Source organism: Python bivittatus, unplaced genomic scaffold, assembly GCF_059951505.1.
Source record: "Python bivittatus isolate LINGU-HERP-01145 unplaced genomic scaffold, Pbiv_v1 ctg000790_np1212, whole genome shotgun sequence".
Taxonomy (NCBI): Eukaryota; Metazoa; Chordata; class Lepidosauria; order Squamata; family Pythonidae; genus Python; species Python bivittatus.
In genome coordinates, this window is record NW_028277110.1 from 2730325 (window position 1) to 2750182 (window position 19858).

At 44.0% G+C, this 19858-nt stretch overlaps 1 protein-coding gene across 3 annotated transcripts in view; it reads right to left on the reverse strand.

Moving 5' to 3' along the window:
• Positions 1-17572, reverse strand: part of AMMECR1 (AMMECR nuclear protein 1) — an 87174-nt gene extending 69602 nt beyond the window's left edge. Inside the window, exon 1 of one of the 3 annotated variants that reach the window (XM_088129238.1) lies at positions 17204-17572. In XM_088129238.1, the coding sequence (XP_087985364.1) occupies positions 17204-17307 (104 nt within the window). In that variant the 5' untranslated portion in view covers positions 17308-17572. Of the gene's footprint in view, positions 1-462; positions 582-17203 lie in introns of those variants that run through there. The other 2 variants (XM_088129235.1, XM_088129236.1) reach the window with 2 other exon arrangements.
• Between the last annotated feature and the right edge of the window lie 2286 nt (positions 17573-19858).

Here is a 19858-nt window from a genome sequence, read left to right on the forward strand (position 1 = left end):
CAGTTTCTGTTTTAAATATTTCCATGTATCAAGCTAGTCATTATTCACCAAAATGTATTTATGAATATTATTTTATCATAGTAGTAAATGTTATAATACACGGTCTTAAGATTAAAGCTTTATTTCTATGAGTTTTTAAATCTCACGCTTACAATCCAAGATAGTGCTGTAAAAGAACTGTTCTAAAGCTCATAAAAAGCAACCACAGCTATATTATTCTATGGGGGGTGGGGGAAATCCCAAATCCATAGCAATGTAATATCCATATTAGGACAACCGAAGTACATGTAAGCAAGGATCTTCATCAGATAAGATGTTACAAAAATTAGGGGATTGGGAACACACAAGAAAGCCCAAATATTAAAGGTACTATAGATTTTTTAAAATTAAAATCAGCCCTGAGTATATGTAGACTGTATGTAAAGTTACTAGCAGATATTACTGAAATCAGAATATAGTTACTTTGGGGGGGGGAGATAGAGGAAATGGTTGTTCCCCTCAGCTCTGAAAACAGAAACACCTTCAGTCCTCAATCTGTCACTTGTCATGGTCAAGGCATACAAGGATCTTCATCTAGCAAAGAGAGAGAAAGAGTGAGAGAATCATCAGCCTCCCCATCAAGAAGGTCAGAAGACAATTTTGATTGCTGCACTAGACAGAAGTTAATTTAGCAAAATATAAGTTACTGGACCTTTGAAATCCTGTATGTACCCTCTTCTTTAGACTGCGTTATTGTTCTTAGATGTTCTTCCTAATATATATAACTCAAGTGGCGAACATACCTAATACTCCTTCCTCCTCCTCTTTTCCCTACAACTGCCACCCCGTGATGTGGATTGGGCTGAGAAAGAGTGACTGGCTCAAAGTCACCCAGCCGGCTTTCATGCCTAAGGGAGGCCTCGAACTCAGTCTCCTGGTTTCTAGGCCAGCACCTTAACTACTACTGTACACCAACCTGGCTCTCCTGTGCTTTGCACTCTAATTTTGATGACCCAGGTAATGAAAAGCGAACCCATGCTTAGTTTAAGTTCTGATGTGGAATAAGAAACGTCAACCACATTACCTCTCCGTGATCAACCTCTATATTAGTCACCTTCTGGCACAGGCATAACAACAGTCAATTCTGCATATGGGCGGACCTGTCATAGATTGATAGCTCCATATAACATGGAGGAGAGTGGTTTCCTCAATGTTTAATGAGGTTCTTCCAGGTCTAACGTGTTCTTCCGGATATGTGGCTGATGCAAGAATATCTAGTAGGACATGCAGATGTCTCTGTCCTGTATTTCTGAATCTTATACTGAAACTCAAAAGTTGAGCCTTGCACTATAACTAATCATGTGGCAAACGATGTCAGCACCCAAAGATAAGAAGAAGTGGTCAAGCCAAATAGAAATATCTGGAGTAGAGAAAAGCTGTTTGAATTCCATAGGAATCACATCATCACAGTACACAGAAAGTCACACAGCTAATTGCCTTACAAGTATGGTGTGTATAGGTGGACAGTCAGGGAAACAGAAATAGTAACTGATCAACTGATTATGTATCATCAGGGTGTGTCAACTCTTAGCAGTCATGTAGATAGACCGTTACCAGGATGATCTGTCCACAGCCTGGCCTTTCAGGTCCTCCAAAATAAATAAAAATAAAGCCTTCTTTCTGGTTTAAGCATTAGCTTATCCAGTTTAAAATGCCAGCCTCGTTTTACTACTTAGTTTAAGGCATACAAAGCATTTGCTTGTTACTGAATATTTCTGAACTCAATAGTACGGGCAGCATAGCAGTACTACAGCATCGCCAAACAGAAAAGACTGCAACAAGTAAGCAAGAGCAGGAAGATATGCAAAGCCAAACATTTACTCCTAGGCAATTAGTCATGCTAGTTCAAACGTTACTGTGATAGAATATTTGATATACTGGAAAGCTAATATCAGGGCCTTGGTCAAATTGTCCCTGAAAAGAGTCAAATACAACTGAAATGAAATTTATTAGCCCACACCAATGCAAGCTGTCTGAAGTTTAGAGATACATCATGCCATTATGACAAATAAATATAGGGGATGCATCAGTGGGAGGTTAAACCATTCTTCTGCTTAAAATGTAATGGGGACAGACATAGTAGTCTGGCCAAATAAACACAAGATTTAACTTTTCATCCTCCATATGAAGGATGTGGGGAGGGGAGCAAGAATGGAAGCAGTTATATTATGAAGGAAATAGGAACCCAAATGACCCAACAAATGCATGGGAATTAACAAAGGGGCCAACTTGGAACGTAACTGCCTTGCCGCAAAACCCTTCTTGCCAATAAAAAACTCCAATTCCCAAGTCCACAGCTCTCTCCTTGCTCAGGAGCCAAGGTAAAGTCAGACCTTGGAAAGATCACGATGGTTTCAATTTCTGAGTTCAGCCTATTACTCAAACTGCAGCGTCCCCACATCCAGGAACTATACCAAGCCAATTCGCAAAACAACATTCTGGGGGATATTGCAACTCAATCGCCAGTTACAACTGAGTCTGGCAAGGCAAGCATTTTTTTTCCCTATAAAAACTGAACCTTGTCTTCACAGTATGATCAAGAAACAAAATCCAGGAGCATCTACCTTTTTCACTGGCTGTGTCCACACATAAGGCCAAGTGAGGATTTTAACAATCATTTATTGAACAAATCATAATTGCCTGGGTTTGTAAATGGTGTGACGCATAGCAGGCATGGTTATAGAGGAGGCAGCATTATGTTTGAACCAGGCTGATGGCTCCTAACGAATTCTATGCAGGAAAGTAAATGTGCCCCGATGTGGGACACACCAGAGTGGGAGATAAACTTCTCTACGGAAGAAGTTTGGAGACCTCTCTCCTAAGAAAGTTTTGTTCTCTCCCTTGAGGACATTTTTTTCCCCACGTACATGAACTGAATTCCATCATAATTAAAGCAATTGCAAAGATGGGCACAGAGGTACAATATGGAGCCAAATCTACTCTATTCTCATACAACCACAGCAAGTAAGCACTGAAAGGGATCTTGGAAGTCACTTAATCCAATCTTCTATTGCATCTCTTGGTGGGTGATGATTAATGGAACCAGTGGCAGCCTCTCTTTATCAACAGAGCTTCTGGCTTCATCTAGCTTTGCTAAGACCATGAGCAGAAGAATACCTAGCGCGAAAGAAGGAGGCTCCAAATTAGATCCAGCCTCTGGTGCCTTCCCTTGTTCTGCCTCAGAACGGAAAAAAGCAAGGAATGAGCCTTTCTCTCCCACCTAAGGCCTACTACTGGTCAATTAAAAAAAACTGAACATTTTCCACGTGAACTAAATTTTGGTTCTTTTGTACTCTGCAACTATTGAAATGTGATCACACCCACCGGCTTTCATTAGCTCAGCAGAATAGCATGGCTGCGTGTGAACCAGAACACAAAACAGTTGTAAAAAGAGAGAACAACAGTAGTTTTCATTCTAATTAAACGTGTATCCCCAATATACACCTTACTGGACAGAGTCTAGCTGACAAAAAGAATATGGAATTCTGGGTTTCCTCCCAGGCACTTCTGCAAAAGCCAGCCCTTCTGCAGACCAAGCAATTTTTTATCAGGACAACGCTATAGAAATTTGACAATTATAGCTGCTGTGGTATTTCTTGGGAAAACAGCTTACAATATTTTTCAGCCCTATCAGTTTCCAATGGTTTTCCATGAATAACTATGCCGTAAACATAAAAGCATCTTTTAAAAGCATTTTAAGACCCCTATTATGTTCTAGGAAAGCCATTAAAACTTGGCTTTTGAAGAAAACCCTGGGAATGAAACTACTATGAGTAATGAGCCTCAACATGGGGTTTTGATTGATTATTCTTCATTGGCCAAAAGGTTTGTAATTACAATCGTGACTTCAAATGGTTGATTCTTAATCTTTTTACTCAAAGAAGGAAATGTCAACTTCAATTGTTCAATCTCTTTTTGGAATGAAGCAGCACAGAAGGAAAGGAAAAGGGAAGGAATCAGATGATGGGATGGGAAGAAAGGATAGGAATCAGATAAAGGGAAGAGATCAGATAGGACAGGACAGGACAGGGATCAGATAATAGAATAGCAAAGCTGGCTAGCTAGCTCCAGCATAGAACTGCCTTAAAAATACAGAGGTGGGGATACAAGGAAGAAAGGAAAGAAAGCAGGTAATTAATGACTGCTGTGGAAAAATTCATCAGCACAATTCAGCATAAATCATCCCAAACAGCTTTGCCAGAGACAGACAGAGATAAAAGCTAGTTGTCTTAGGCTCCAGTCAGATGTCTCAGCCACAAAATTATCTTCTCTCATCCAAGGCTGGCTCAACCCTTAGGCTTTAGCACTTTAATGAAGGTAGCTCTGGGAAAATCTCACAAAGAAAGGGGAGGGGGGAATGTTAATTGCTGCTTAGAAAGGTATGGCCAGTATGCTGCTTTCAAATTTAATCTCAGCTTAAGTCTTGAAGCAAGATTTGTATCTGCTGTAGTTCCTGTTTGGGTGTAACCCAGTCTGGAGATAATTAAATCAAGAGAGGTAATTAAAAATTGCAGCCATGACATGCAATGGGTGGAGCACGGTAGCAGCAAACAACTGAATGGAGAAATTATTTATTTGGATAGCCATCTATTTAACTGGCCCTATCTTCCCATTCATACAAACAAACCTTAAAACACAGTTTAATTTTTAAAAAGTAGAAAGCAAAGGCCATTTGAATAAAAGTTTCAGAAAAAGAAATAAATCGTGGAAGATAAAGAAAGGAGAATTATGATGCAACCTTAGAGAGGGGGTGAAATATAAATGTACTTATAACTACTGTTAAGAAGATCGGAAGCTACTTCTTTATGACCTTTTTCTTTCTTTTCTATTTCTTTCTTTTTCACTTTATTACTTTTCTCCATTCTTCTTCTCTTCAATTCAAAATTTGTATTGTTTTTATTCTGTTGAAAACTTCTTTAATAATTTTTTTTAAAAAAAGGGAAGAAAGGAGAAAGAAGAATGAAACCTTCTTGTTAGCAGGCCCAAAATTCCCCAAACAGAAGGTCATCAAAGAGAAAGAGAGAAATGGTGTGCAAAATTACTTGACATTTCCAAATACTTTTCACAGTCCAGCCTGTTACATCTGGGTTTGGGGTAACAGACCAAGACATGCCACTACGATTAGATCTCATTGTTCCAGGAGTGGGTATGATAGATTTACCAAATCTGATAATTTAGAACTAGGTTTACTGGCTTAAATTAGTTCACCCAAGAGAGACTGATGTCCTGTTTCCCATGCTAATGAGCTTTCCTCAAGATCTCTCATGGAACTGTCCATCTAGAAAGCTTTGTAGTCATTGCAGAATGGAAACTTCAATTCTAATCAGGCAGACCCACCTCCAAAAAAAAATATAATAAAATGCCATGGTTGATAACATTTAAAACAGCTGTGATGTCCAGCAGTCCCCCTTCCCAATCCCTTCCATCCAGTGCACACTTGGACAGCCAAGAACTTCAACCATCTTCCCAAACTCTGTGGGCAAGATTCCAATAATCTTTCCTCCACCGCATGTCAAAATCAACATCAGATTACTCCGCCTAATTTGCATAATTGATGTAATGTTCCTCTGCCATGGGACCCTTCATGTTATTTTTCAAATGTCCACTTCGAATCTGTAGTGAATAGCCATGAATTTAGAGACTAGGTAGCAACTGATTTAATTCCTTCCCAATTATTCCAAGAGAAAATAGCTAATTCAAAGAAGTGCTGGGCATATGTTTGTTCTGGTAACCTTCTGATCCTTCCCCTTCTTGGCTCTCATTGCCAAAATCCATTCACTGATCCTTGCAGGAACCCCTGCTGAGCACCACACTGCTATCTCTTTAGCACATAGCATTCATGACACACTTAAAGACGCAAGTTTTTAAAGTGTTACCAATTTCATGTGCAAATGGTGAAAAGCAAATCAGGGCAACTCTGCAAAACGTCTTAATGTTTACAAGAAAAATATGTGGGGAAAAAGAGAATTGCATTACTTCTTCCCTTGGGCATTTCAAATATTCAGTTATAAGGAATATTTCTCTTCTTGCAAAAACAAGGGGGAAAACTTCACCTACAGATGCAAGACCTCTTTTTTATCCTAACTTTGCCCAATCTCTCTGCAATTATTCTCTAGGGATGATAGGAATTGTATTCTAACATGTCCAGCTGGCCCCCAGTTTGAGAAGACTGATCTAGAGTATTAAACTGGTTGATTATGTGCTGTCAAGTTGTTTTAAACTCCTAGAGACCACGTAGATAGATTTTCTCCATGAAGAGTATTAGATAGCTATTATTATTCTGACTGTTATGTGTTTTTTCTGTATCATAAGCCATTTTTTAAACCCTTATGGACAGGAAATCTAGTAGTTAAGCTGTTAGACTAGGACTGGGAAAACTCTAGTTCAAATCCACCTTCAGCCACTGAAATTCATTGGGCACCAGTCACTTGTTGGGGTTAAAAATGGAGAGTGATCGACATGTAAGCCACTTTGAGCTCCTGGAGGAAAGGTGGGACATACGAAAATTTAACAAATTAAATGCCTTGGCCATTGTCTATGGAAACCTGCAAATGGTGCATTAAGAAACAGAAAACAGGTATTTAGAGTTCTAACTCTAAACTCAACGGAGCATGATCTTAAAACGGGCAAGCTATAGCCCAAAATTACCTTCTAAACCAGAATCAGAAATTACTAATTCAAGTGGGTTACCAGTTCTGGTTTGAGAGGAAAGCTTGCTAATTATTTTGCAGATTCGGACATAGTGACAAACGGTTATGCTCCATAGCAAATGGAGATGGGACACTGCACGGTACCCGAGCCTTCTTCCTTTGGACGTAATGGAGTACAATTCCCACAAAAACCCAGCTAACAGGATGGGTTATTATGGGAATTGTAGGCCAACAATCCAGAAAGCCTTGGGTGGGGGAAGGCTGCCCAACCCTATGACTAATTTTCATACCTTGAACTGAATTAGGGAAAGAACTCCCATTTGCACAATTTCCTAGCTGTACTGGAGTTATTTTTGCACAGAAGACAACAGTTAAAAAACAAAACATGCTGATGATTTCTGTCTTATCATGATTAGCTTATTTTATCAGAACTGTTTTGAACACTGGCACCCAAATACCAGAGAACAAAGAACTCCAAAGCAGCACTGGAAGTTTGTCAACCCAACACAAGCAACTTCAGTGTTCCTAGAAATAATTTGCTGCTGAGACAAAAACTCCAACAGAAGAAACAAAACAATAACATGAATAGGCAAATATGCAAACTAATTATGAGCTCAAAGTAATCTTCTCACAAAATGCTTGAGATAACTATCAACGCTGTTTTGAAACAATCAATGGAAAACATCAGATGGGGTGGTTTTACAACACGATCTCACCATTATTTTAGGGAAGTGTTTCTCTGTGTGTTCAGAGAACAAAAGGAACATGCTACAAAGGATAAGGCAAACATCACACTGCAGTTTCCAAACCGTCCCTTTCTCAAGTTCATTTTACACTCATCTCTACTGTGCGCCAGATATTACCATTCCATTCATAATTATTCTGCTGCTGTTATACTACTTATCAGTCTTAATTTCATGAAGTAATCAATCTCTACAACTGGTGCCTGCAAACCATTTGCAAGCATCATGACTTCTTTAATAATCGTTTTACCTGGGTTTAGTTCGATACAGCTCAGTGTTACTCTCTCAATGCCAACAGAAGAGAATATCTGTAGCTCAGGGTTGCTCTCTAAGCACGGCTGTGTGCCTGCAAATGTTTCCGTGTCCGATGAGGTTACCTACTTGGGTAATGAAATATCTAAACTCCTTTCTGTAAAACACCAAAATCAAGCAATGATGGAAAGCCCTTGGTTTCATACTTTCTAATAAGCTGTCCGTTGTACTTTTAGTTGGGTCTTTGTATGGGTGTGTTTTTTAAAGCATTTATACACCCCTTTTCCAAAGTGGTTTTGTGAAATCAAGCGAATCCCTTCAAAACAGTGTTTCTCAACCTTGGGAATTTTAAGATGTGTGGACTTCAACCCCCAGAATTCCCCAGCCAGCAGGCAACCCTAGTCCACATCTTCTGGGAGTCAAAGTCCACACATCTTAAAGGTCCCAAGGTTGAGAAACTCTGCTCCAAAACCTCTCAATTATGAAACCCATTAGTGCAATACTGCTAGGCTTCCAAAATACCTGACCGTTAAGACTAAAAGGGTCGCTGTCTATTCCCCTGCCCGTTCTTGGATGCAAATTGTCAATTAACACAGTCCCTAAACCACAGATTTAAAACCAAAATAAATACAATCTAGGAAAACTTGAGGTTTGCAAAAGGAGTCATTCTTGGGCTTGGATATAGCAAATCCGTGTTAGCCCAAATCTCCCCACTCAGATGGACAAAAAAGTTTACATTTTTAGTGAAGACTGCAACACTGCTTTTTTACAGTGAAGAACACAGCCTTGAATAGTGAAGAATTTACCATCTGCGATTCCCAAAGCAAGGATCCAAAAAATATGTGGGACTTCCAAAACCTTGTCTATGTTGGTAAGGAAAAAAATGGCACTTTTCTAACCCAGCCTTTCCCAATCTGGTCCCCTGGCTGATATACTGGACTGTAGCTCCGTATTTCCAGCCATCATGACTGTGATCTCCTCGGTCATGATTGCATGCCTATAATCAAATGCCAGCAACTTATCTGTTAAATTCTTTTCCCCACAAAGGACTTGGGGGAAAAAGTCATGCCAAGCTGAGGAAACCTCAAAGAATGGAGGAGACTGTAAACGCTCCTCTGCTGCCTGAAAACAGTTTTGCTACAAAGTCCTGCTTTGACTTTGATGGTGATGGTCCATACCAGTGTTTCTCAACCTTGGCAACTTTAAGATGGGTGGACTTCAACTCCCAGAATTCCCCAGCCAGCCATGCTGGCTGGGGAATTCTGGGAGTTGAAGTCCACCCATCTTACAGTTCCCAAGGTTGAGAAACACTGGTCATACATTACTCAAGCTTAATGAGACTCAGCTTAAGTCTGCCCCAATCGTCTTCTGAACTTCAAATACAGAATAACCCTAATCTTAAGGTTTGACTCCTATGAAGCTGCAGAAGGCCTCTTCTAAAACGAACACTGATACACAAGCAAAAATGACCTATTTTTCATCAAAACATTCAGCACAGAGAATTAGCAAGGATATTCCAGGAAGTAATCCCTAAATGGTTTAGTGAAAGGAGTTCCACAGGGAATATATTCTCTCATTAGTCACAAACTAACCTGTGGGTGGAATTAATTTCTGACACATGAATTAAATGCAGAGCTGAAACTAAAGCTCTTCAGCTGATGCATTTGATAAGGGGATTTAATCCACAAAAGCTTATCCTACCTGGGCACCCCCCAACGTTGTGGACAAACTCCTAACACAATCATTGCCAGAGGGCACAAGTTAGAAAGGTGCCTTCAAAAATGATACCCCTTTCCCCTAAAAAAAGTCTATAGAGAAGAAGACTTAACACAGAACCAGAGAGAGTTACTTTGGGGGGGGGGCAGAAATTGGGGCAGGAGGAGAGAGCTGACAAGACCAGGCTAGTAATGAAACACGGTCAGTGATCTCAGTTTTCATCCCTGCTAATTTCTCTGTGACTTCATTCACCACACGAGAGGGCACGTGACCTGTGTAAATCATATAAACCCATTAAACAGTTATAATCAAAAGACCTGTGGAGATAGAGCTTTAAAGATAATTAGCTGGTTTCAATATTTTTTTTTTCCCAATGCTGTACAAGCACTGATTCCTAGCAAGGGTAAGATATGCAGAGAGGTCTACTGAAATTCATTACAGAATGCAATTCTGCAGGGCTGGAAGGCAATAGCAGGAATTTAACCCAGCCCGTCTGTAGAATGTACACCTGATGGTATTTCTCTGGGCAACAGCCTGCGCATCTCAAGAGGTGCCAAACCAGAGCGACTCCCAAGGCCTGTTGCAGAAGGAGAGACTATAAGGCATCATGGGTGACAAGCCGTTCCTGAAGTGAGAGAACCGAAAAAAAGCAAGCCCTTTCACAGTGTCCTAGCGAAGAAACAATTCCACAGAAAAAGACACGTTGAAGGCAGAAAATCTCAAAGGCTGGCATCTCCCAGTAAGAAGATTATCTGGCTAGGCTGAAAGTGACCTTTGCATAAAATCTCAGAAAGCCATGGCCAGGGTGACAATATTGGGCTAATATGCTCAGCGTGGGCTACACTGATAAGCAGGCAACAAGCCAAATGTTTGTAGTTTTGCATCACCAAGTATTTACTACAAATTAAGGTCTCTGCAGAGCAACAGGATGAGGCAGAGCAAACTGAAGTAATGTTCAAGTTATTCGAGATTACTAAAATTATAGGTGCAAGAATTCACTCTAAGTTAAGACAACTCGACCTTTTCACAGTCTGTCTTACAAAGTCTAAAAATTATTACGCTTTCAAGACAATTTGTCTTGTCAGCAGGAAAGCAGGCATGGAGAATTTAAGGCAAGGAGCACGGGTTGAACAAATGTTAGAATATCTGAATGAAGCTCTCCCGGTTTAGAAGTCTCCTTTGAAGTCCAGCCTTTATTCTAATTTCAGCTCTTTTTGTGTTCATCCAATTACATTTATCCTACTGGTAAATTAGATTATATTGCGAATTCAAGATACTGCAAAGATTTGCTGGTCTGTTGAAAAACTGTTTAGTATTAATCTCCCAGCAAGATTATTGTATGCACAAAGATGGAAAGATTCAGCGTTACCCACAGTGGAGGAATGGTTGGTGAAGATGATGGAATTCACTGAGATGGCCAAATTGACTTCTTTGATTGGAGAAAAGACAACATTTCCATTTACTGCTGATGGGAAATCCCATATGGGCTTTTTGCGTGAAACAGAAAAAAAAGAATTTACGATTTATGGTTTTGATCATTAGACAGAATGGATTATAGAAATGGATTATAGAGATGAGAGGTATGCTGTAACCACAGAGGAGGAGGCAAACTTATAATTGTACTTATAACTGCTGTAAAGAAAATCAGAAGCTACTTCTTTGTATCTTTTTTCTTTTTCTATTTTTCCTTCACTTTATTTCTTGCATTTTTAGCTTTCTCTTTGATTTCTTTCTCTTTATTTCCTTTCTCTTACTTTATATTAGTTTGTATTAGCTTTTTTATGTTCTATACATATACATATAAATATATATATATAAGCTGTTTAGTATTCCTAAGGTCATGCAGTTCTAAAACTCTTACTTTAAAAAAGTATTGAATCAAAACAACGTATCTTTCCTACTTGGCTTTTCAAAGATCCCGAATCTCATACACCACGAATGGCAAGAACACCTAAAGCCTTTTCTCAGATCTGGACTTACAGGATGGTTTGGTTCATTAGAACATACAGTCATAGGCCAAACACACAGAAGTTGGGAAACAGCATCTGATAAATGCCTATTTATGCCTGTGCAAGATACACCTTCTAATTGGCTACAATTCTAGAGACTTCCTGATCCTGGTCATTTAGCAGATAGTGCAGGATTGCCAAACGAGAGTGGTCTGAATAGTTTGTAATTAGAAGGAAGGTTCACTCTGCCCTCCAAAAGTGATGGACAGGATATTTCAGAGGCACGTGTGCTTCTGTCTTAATCTCAAAGTCTGAGCAAATACACAAACACTCTTGGTAAGGAATACTGTTGTATCTACCCAACGGTAGCACTGAGGAGGAAGCATCCAGGCCTGCCGACACAAAGGCCCTCCAGTGAGATGGGATGAATAAATGATACGGGTACTGGGGAGCCGTAAAAGGGGAATGTGTGAGTTTGTTGTAGCAGAGATTAGAAGCGCTGGTTCTCCTTGTAAAAAGACCCTGTTGGCCTTCGGGAATGTGGTGAACACCTGGCTTTTTCCTCAGCAACTGGGGCCAGGACCTGGCATGAGGTGGTTGGTGGATGAATGCACATTTTATTGGGGTTTCAATGTTGTTTATTGTTTTAAATTATCTTTTTTAGTGCACTGTGCTTTTATCCTGTTCACCAACTAGAGCTCCTTCAGGTCGATGGGCAGCTATATATGTTTATTTAATAAATAAATAAAACAAAACAAGTCCTAACATTCTCTGCTTGAGCTCTTTCCAGGCCTCATCCAAGCCTAACATGGTTAGAGACTGGGGGGTGAGTCCACGATGACTCAGGTCATTCATTATTTGTTTCTTCCAAGGCAACTGGCATCTGTCTACCAGAACTAGCCAAGTTAGAGATTTGCTTCCCCAAATTTGTTTAAGCCAATACTTCAACCCCCAGAGTTGTAATTGAGCCTCAACTGAGATACAACCAACTTCTACCCAGAGAAGGGGCTATAGGATGATAGAAAATTGTACTTACCACCTTTCCTAGCCCCCCAAATCAGAGGAATTCTGAGATTTGTTTTGTCTCTGTGCTGAGAGATTATTTGTGAGCTCTGAGTTTAAGATTCAGGGCAAATGCAAGCTTTTTTCAGTGTTTGCTTGGATGCTCCAAAGGACCAAAAGCGCAACGTCAAATTCCTTACTTAGACCCAAAAAAGAGAGCATGACAGTGTCCTTGACTTTTCGTTGTGTTTCAGAAGCATAAGGCCAGGGGGAAGATGAGACCACCATGGGATGCATAACAAACATCAGCAATAGCCAACAGGGTGTTCCTGACAAAACCAAACCTTGGGAGGCTGTCAAGAAACACAGAACATCTAAGTTAGCCTAAGTGTTCTAGCAGGGAGCCACTAGTGAGTTTCATAAGAGAATTTTTTAATGGTACGAAAGATTAAATGTATAGAAGGGAAGGCACATTGAGGTGGAATGGTGTTTTGGCAACAACAGATTGCAGGGAACTCTTTAATAATTTCTTTTCACTATTTTGCATCTGATTCCATACACACTAGGAAAGGACAAAGAACCGTTGATCCCCATCCTCTCTAACACCCCAAAACTGCATTCTTCCATTCCACTTAGCTTTTGGATATTCCAACAGGTATTGCCTAGTTCCTTCAAACTATAGCTCATAATCAGCTATTAACTTTTTCTTTCAACTCCTGCCAGGATGCCTATGGATGCAGTGTACCCTGAAATGTGCTTGGAGAGGAGGAATACCCAGAGAAGATGTGATGAAAGAGGACAGACAACCACCTAAAGCTTGTAGCCACGCAGCAGTCTAGCAGTGCTGGGCTCCTTCAACTCCTCTAAAAATGTAGAAAATGGAAGACCTAGTAAATGCCTGGGAAGGGGTCACCTGTTTCAGCCACAGGGACAGCACAAAGAATTGGGTATCTGATGAAGGAATCAACTCACAGGAGCTAGAACTGCAGAATGAATGCGAAGGGTTAAGGGGGCGCCCAGCAATCGTATTTTCTAAGTGACAATGCCACAAGATACGGACACACAACTTCGTATCCCTTAGCAGAAGGGACCTGGCCAGCCAGCTGCCATTCTAAAATACTCAGTATTTCAAAGCTACCAAATGTCCTTCACTTTTTAAAAAACATTTTTAGAAACTGTTTTACACACCAGCAAACTTCAAGATCCCCTTCCAGCAGCGGTAGAATCTCCTTTACCTTTCCCAGCACCTTTGTTCCAACTATTGTGCCTTCCAGTTTGAGCTCACTATTAGAGGAAACAAATCTAATGTGCCCAGCCTGGCACATGAGGGAGCATCAGCAATGAGGTCAATAAGCTGGATTAGGATAAGGCAACTAATGCACAGGGGGAAAAAAAGTGCTGAATATAAAATAGGGCTCCCATGTGGGAGAAGTGATAAAAGAAAGGTGCTGAATAAGAATTGCTGCAATATGGCAGATTTTGCATGCTATGCAAAGCTCACAAGCACGCACGTTATAGTAATTCAGAATAAATGTCTTCGACCAGACTGAATGTTTCTGCCTAATCACCCAATTAGAGACCAAAGTTTGCCTTTTTAGTGCAAACTAAAAGCTAAATAAGATGCAACCCTGTCCTCCTCCTCCTCTCCGGTTTGTAAGTCAGTCGTCCAAGGGATAACTAATATATTTATATTATCCGAATTGTGTCCCTAACCTAAATGCTGGTGAAAACCAGATGTCTTCGTAAGAAGTGATGTTTGGAAGCAGAATCTAGTAACCATTAGAGTTGTGCTGCTCTTTGTGCTCCATTCCAAAAGGTGTTTTGGAGAACACAAGAGGGCTAACATTGCACCTGTCCACAACTCTTTAAAGCAGCTGTGTCTTTCCTCAAGATTGTATAGCTTGTTCCTAGGAAAAGACCCAGCTGTTTTAAGAAGTTGCAGACCAGTCCTACATTCGTGCCTCCAAATATTCTGAAGCAACTTTTGGAACTGAATAAAAGGGAGGCACAGCCACAGCCCTAGAACTCATGCATCTAGAAAATCATGAACCCTTCAGTCAGAGCCAAGGGACGCAGCAAGAAATCACTAGTATGCTGGTAGACATCCATTTAGCTATTTAGAGATGCAGATACCTGTATTTGATCATTAGAAATAAACCGTTCCGTGTATGGAAATGTGCAAAAGGAAATCGTATTATGAGAAAGTACTTCCATGGCATTACTAATAAGGCAAACTTTAACATGCCCAAGCATTTTATTTAAAATCAGAGCTTAAATCTCACATTTTTATAGCCACACAACAACTTTCAACAAACCAATAAAACCAGTAAAAGGTGGGGTATAGATAGGCAAAGAAGTTGTAATCAGTTAAATCAGCAGTTTTCAGGAAATCTTTACACAATGGTTGGGTCTCAGCCATTTCTTATCCGATTTTTTTTTTTTTTAATGGTCAGTTTATAGTGCTCACCATGGGAATTCAGTTACAAATTTTGGACATTTTAGATAGTTCTGATTTGCTCAAGGTTCTTATGTTCAGGTTTCGGTAACAAGAAAGAGTTGCTCAATCGCTTTGCATTACTATACAGCCTAAGGGTGACTCTTTACGAGACAGCTTCTACAAGCAAAATAATATAAAAAGGCTCTTACTGACAAAAGCTGTCAACAAATTTAGGAAGAATAAGGGGAACCATTCTCCCATTTCTAACTTAGGAGAAACAAGAGCAACCATTTTGGTAATTAAGTTTTCAAGGAGCCACTGAAGTGGCTGGTTGTCACGTATCACACACTCTATGAGTGAATGGAGGTTACCTACCCTTGCTGAAGCTGCGTTTCTTGAAATGGTTAGCCTTGATGTCAAGGATGCTCTTAGATCCTCCTCTCATTTGAGACCAAAGTACCCCCTGTGACATGGAACACCTTCCTTTAATTAAGCTGTGACTCTCCTGGACATGGATAGCCCAGGCATCATCCTCTATGTTCTCCTAACCTCCAGACCAGACTACTGTAATGCATAACATTCAGTCTGCCACTGAAGATTATCTAGATATAAAGTTAGCTGCTAAACCACCTGTTAACATAGGCTGGCTGCTGGAACTGTACTTCACCCACGTAAAAACTCTTTGACTGGTTCTTGTTCCCCCTCTATGCATTCATCCATGTTTAGGGGATGAGTAGCTGAGCTGCTGAAGGAAGACCTGGGCTCACCACTGCCATGCCCAAAGGTCTCTCGTGGGGAGGAGTATATGGGAATGCGAGACATTGCCTTCTCAGCGGCGGTACCTCCATTTCCAGGAGACTAGCTTGAACCCACATTGCCAGGGGTCAACAGGACAACACAATAGCAAACCACTTCTACGCTGTAGTCAAGAAAACTCCATGAACATGTCCACGGGGTTACCAGAAGACAAGCTTGACTTGAGGGAGTTTTTGCTTTAATCCCATCCCAGGGCAGCTTTTCAGATTTAACTGCTTCTAGCTGTTTCCCCTGGGTCTCTAATTAACTTTTAGTTGCGGGCAGCGTACAGGGAAGAAACTGTACACCACCTTCGTCTTCTCAGTGGGAGGATATAAGAAATAAAGAAATGTTGTTAGGGTCGGTTTGTTCTTGCATTATGCTGCTGTAAAAACTGCCCTGAAAAATGCGCAGGGAGGACAACATAGAGTTTAACGTACAGATTCACACAGAGATTAGAAACATGGCTTAGAACAGGATACCAGCCCTGGAGTAGTGAGGCACTAATGAATCGCACTTCTCAGGAAACCCTAATACAGTACTTACACGTTCCACATTTGCTAAGACAGCAGGGATGTCGCGGGGAGATACTGGGGGGCAGGGGGTGGGGGCCAGCAAGGAGGAAGAGGGAAACTTTCTCTTTTCATATCCTTTTTAACTCTCCACCGCAACCACTCCAAGACACAAACACACACACACACACCCATATATTATGCTGGTTCTGGGTCTCAATTCCTAACCGTGAGATCATGCAGTAGGAACCAAGTTTTGAAACTGTCCAGGCGGGGAAAGCATTCTCCGAGAAAAACTGCCAGATGGATGACTAGGATCAAGCCATTAATCACATTACCCAACTTTGGCGATGCCAGCAGGAGCATAAATAATACAAAATTCTCCAACCTGGCAGCCTCCCCTAGCCCGGCTGCTCGGCATCAGTCAGGGAAGCAACACCTGGGAGATCCGGCAACTTGAGGCCAACGTTACACACAAGGGTTGCCGCAGGGCCGTGCCAACGGGCCGGAGAAAACCTTAAGATGTATGAGGTTAATTCAGCGCCGAACTACGCACGACGTGCAAAGGTGGAGAAAAGAGGACGCGCTCCATAAAACCGAGGAGAGGGTTTGAGTCTCCTACCGTGACAATAATTCAGGAAAATTACCGGGCAAACTTGGGCTCAACCTGGAAGGCGTACCTGGACGGGAGACCACTAGGAGATCTCTAGACCCAGATTAAAACAAAGCCTATCCTGGAAGATCACAACAGCAGCGCAGGACCCACGCGCCCCCCCAGCCCCCTCCCCGGGCTAGCTCCGCCGGACGCTTCTGGGGGCACCTGGCACAGAAGACAGCAGGCCCCTGGGGGACTCGCGGCCGAGGGGAGAGCGCGGAAGCCCAACGCCCAGCCCGGGGGCTGCCTCAAGTGCCCCGGAGAGCAGCGGGGGGCGGCTGTCCCAGCCCGGCCACACGGACGGGCACAGGCGGCGCGGCCAGGCGAGGCCCGGCCGGGCACGGGCACGGGCACGGGCCGGGGGCTTCCCGCAGGGCACCGCGAGGGGGCACCGGGCCACGCGACCGCCGAGGGGGCCCCGCCGCCCTCCCACCCCCGCGGGCCGGCACTTACTAGGGGTCGTTGGTGAAGCGGGGGCTGCGCGGGGGCTGGTAGCCGTAGAGGTGGCAGTAGAGCACGTCGAAGCAGAAGCAGCACATCTCGGCCGACACCACCATCTTCCTGCAGCCGCCGGGCCCGGCGCCGGGGGAGCCCAGCAGCGCGGCGGGGCCGGGCAGGCCGGCGCCGGGGGCCCCCGCGCAGCCGGGCGGGCGCGGCGGCGGCGAGAGGGCGCAGCCGGGGGCGCCCCCCGCCAGCCCCCGAGGCCGTTCAGGCGCGGGCCGCCCCCGCCGCCGCCGCCGCCGCCGGCAGCGCCCCCGGCTCGCCGCAGCGGGCGCCCCCCCCGCCGCCGCCGCCGCCGCCGCCCGGGCCGGCCGAGCCCGACGGAGGGGAGCTGGAGAGCTTCTGCTTCTTCACCCCGCAGCAGCCCGCCGCCATCTTGGAGCCGTCTCCCCCCACGCAGCGCTTCCGACCCATGGCGGGGGGGCCGCGCGGCCGCGCGGGGGCGGGGCGCCCGCCGGCCCCGCCTCCTGCCGGGGAAGCTCCGCCTGCGGGGAGGGAAGCGAGGGGGCGGGGCGGGGGCGGGGCGAGGCGGGGCGAGGGCGGGGGAGGAGGGAAGCGAGGGAGGGGGTTCCGGGGAACCGGAGGGAGCGGGGGAGTTTGGGGAAGGGGCCGAAGAGGGGGGAGAAGGGGAGTGGAGGCAAGGGAGGAAGGGGCGCAGGGAGAGGAGAGGAGAGGAGAGGAGGAGGGGGTCCCCGCGGTGGGGGCAGGGAAGCGTGGGGGCGTGGAGAAGGACGGGGGGCAGAGGCAGGGAAGAGCAGGGAAGGGAAGGGAAGGGAAGGGAAGGGCGAGAAGGGGGGGCGCAGAGGGGCCGTGCGGGGCAGGCGGAGAGAGAAAAGCAGCGTTAGTCACTCCCGCAGCGCCACCTGCTCCTCCCGCCTCCCTTCACCGCCCCCTTGACCACCCTCGCCCCCCCCGTCTCCCAGGGGACCCGTTTCCTACTCTCGGCCCCACCGGAGTCTCCGCTGAAGGCGCGCGGGGGCTCTTTCTCGGGTCCCGGTTCTACGGAGGGTCCGCCCCGCAGAGCGCCGGGAGAAGCCCGTCTCGGCCCTTCCACGACCCCTGCGCTCGCACCGGGCGGGGGGCCCGGGGGGAGCCGCCGCCGCCCCGCGACTCGCGCCCTTCGGAGCCGGGGGAGTCGCGGGGCCGGCGCGGGGGCGCGAGCTCCAGGCTGGCTATTTAAAAACCGGCCGGGCGACGCGCGGAGCAGCTCCGAGGTAGAATTAAACCTCGCCGCTCTCCTCCAGCCCTTCCGGGCACGGGGTCCCCGTTCGTTCTTCCCCGCTAGCCCTGGCCCCGAATGCCCAGAGCCGCGGCCCCATTTCAAAGCCGGCCGGATCGCTCTTGTGCATGGGAGAAAAGAAATAGATATAATTGCAACAAGAGCGCATGGAGGGAGCCGCTTCTAGCAAGCCTGTCTGGTCTCGGAAGATAAGCAGGGTTGGTCCCGGTTAGAACTTGGATGGGAGGCCTCTTCCAAGACCGATCAGTGTTTCTCAGCCTTGGCAACTTGAAGATGTGTGGGCTTCAGCTCCCAGAATTCCCCAGCCAGCAAGCATGCTGGCTGGGGAATTCTGGGAGTTGAAGTCCACATGGCTTAAAGTTGCCGAGGTTGAGAAACTATCTACAGGAATGTTTGCAATGCTTATATCTTACTCTGCTTCATCCGTACCCTGGAAGGAGAGACTTGTATATGAGCACGCTTCTTTCGGAATTCAAATCCTCCACCACACCTAGTGCTATCAAATATTTTATTTTATTATGTTTCGTAGTATTTTGTATGTTTGGCTCGTGGCAATCATTAAGGAAGAGGAGGAGGAGGAAGGCATCCCATCCCGACTCTTGTCATAATGAATAGGTTACAGGGCACTTGCAAGAGGGGGGTGGGACCAAAGGCTCAAGATGGCAATTTCAGCCAGGCCACTGAAATCCTGTTTTTTTAATGTTTTTTCATTTTAATTTTTTAAAAAAAAATTAGAGGTTTTTTAACTCATGTTAGAAAGGGGCAGGGCTTCAGCTGTGAAGTTGCAACCACCATCTTGACTTTTTTGACCTTCCTTGCTGATGCCCATTAGACTATAATACAGCCCTATTAGGTTCAACCTTCCAATGCAATACGTAAGTCCAGGCAATTTTTTAAAATGTCTCAAATTACCTATTTATTTTACCTTTGAACTGTGGATCTGGAAATTTTATCACCGTGTTATGTATCTTAATCTGTTTTACCTTAATTTATTCTTTTATTCTTTCCTTTATCTTTTTGCCTGTTTTGACTTTGGAACTGCATTGCTATTGTTATTAGTTTCAAACTGTAAATACGACTCAATCCGTCAGGGTAGAAAAGATATCAAAGTCTTTGGAAATTACAGAGTTACTTTTTTTACCCCCATCGGAGCTTGCTCAGACTTTTAAAACTCATCACTCAGAGGAATGGAAAGGTCAACAGAGAATCTATAATTCTCTCTAAAGCTGGAAAAGTTCATGCTTTTCAAATGGAATAGCAGAATAATCTGGTCATTCTTAAGGATCTGTAAACTAGAACAATTCCAACAGAGGGGCATGGAAGAGTTAGATACTATTACATAAATGCATGATTTTTATTATTTTTTT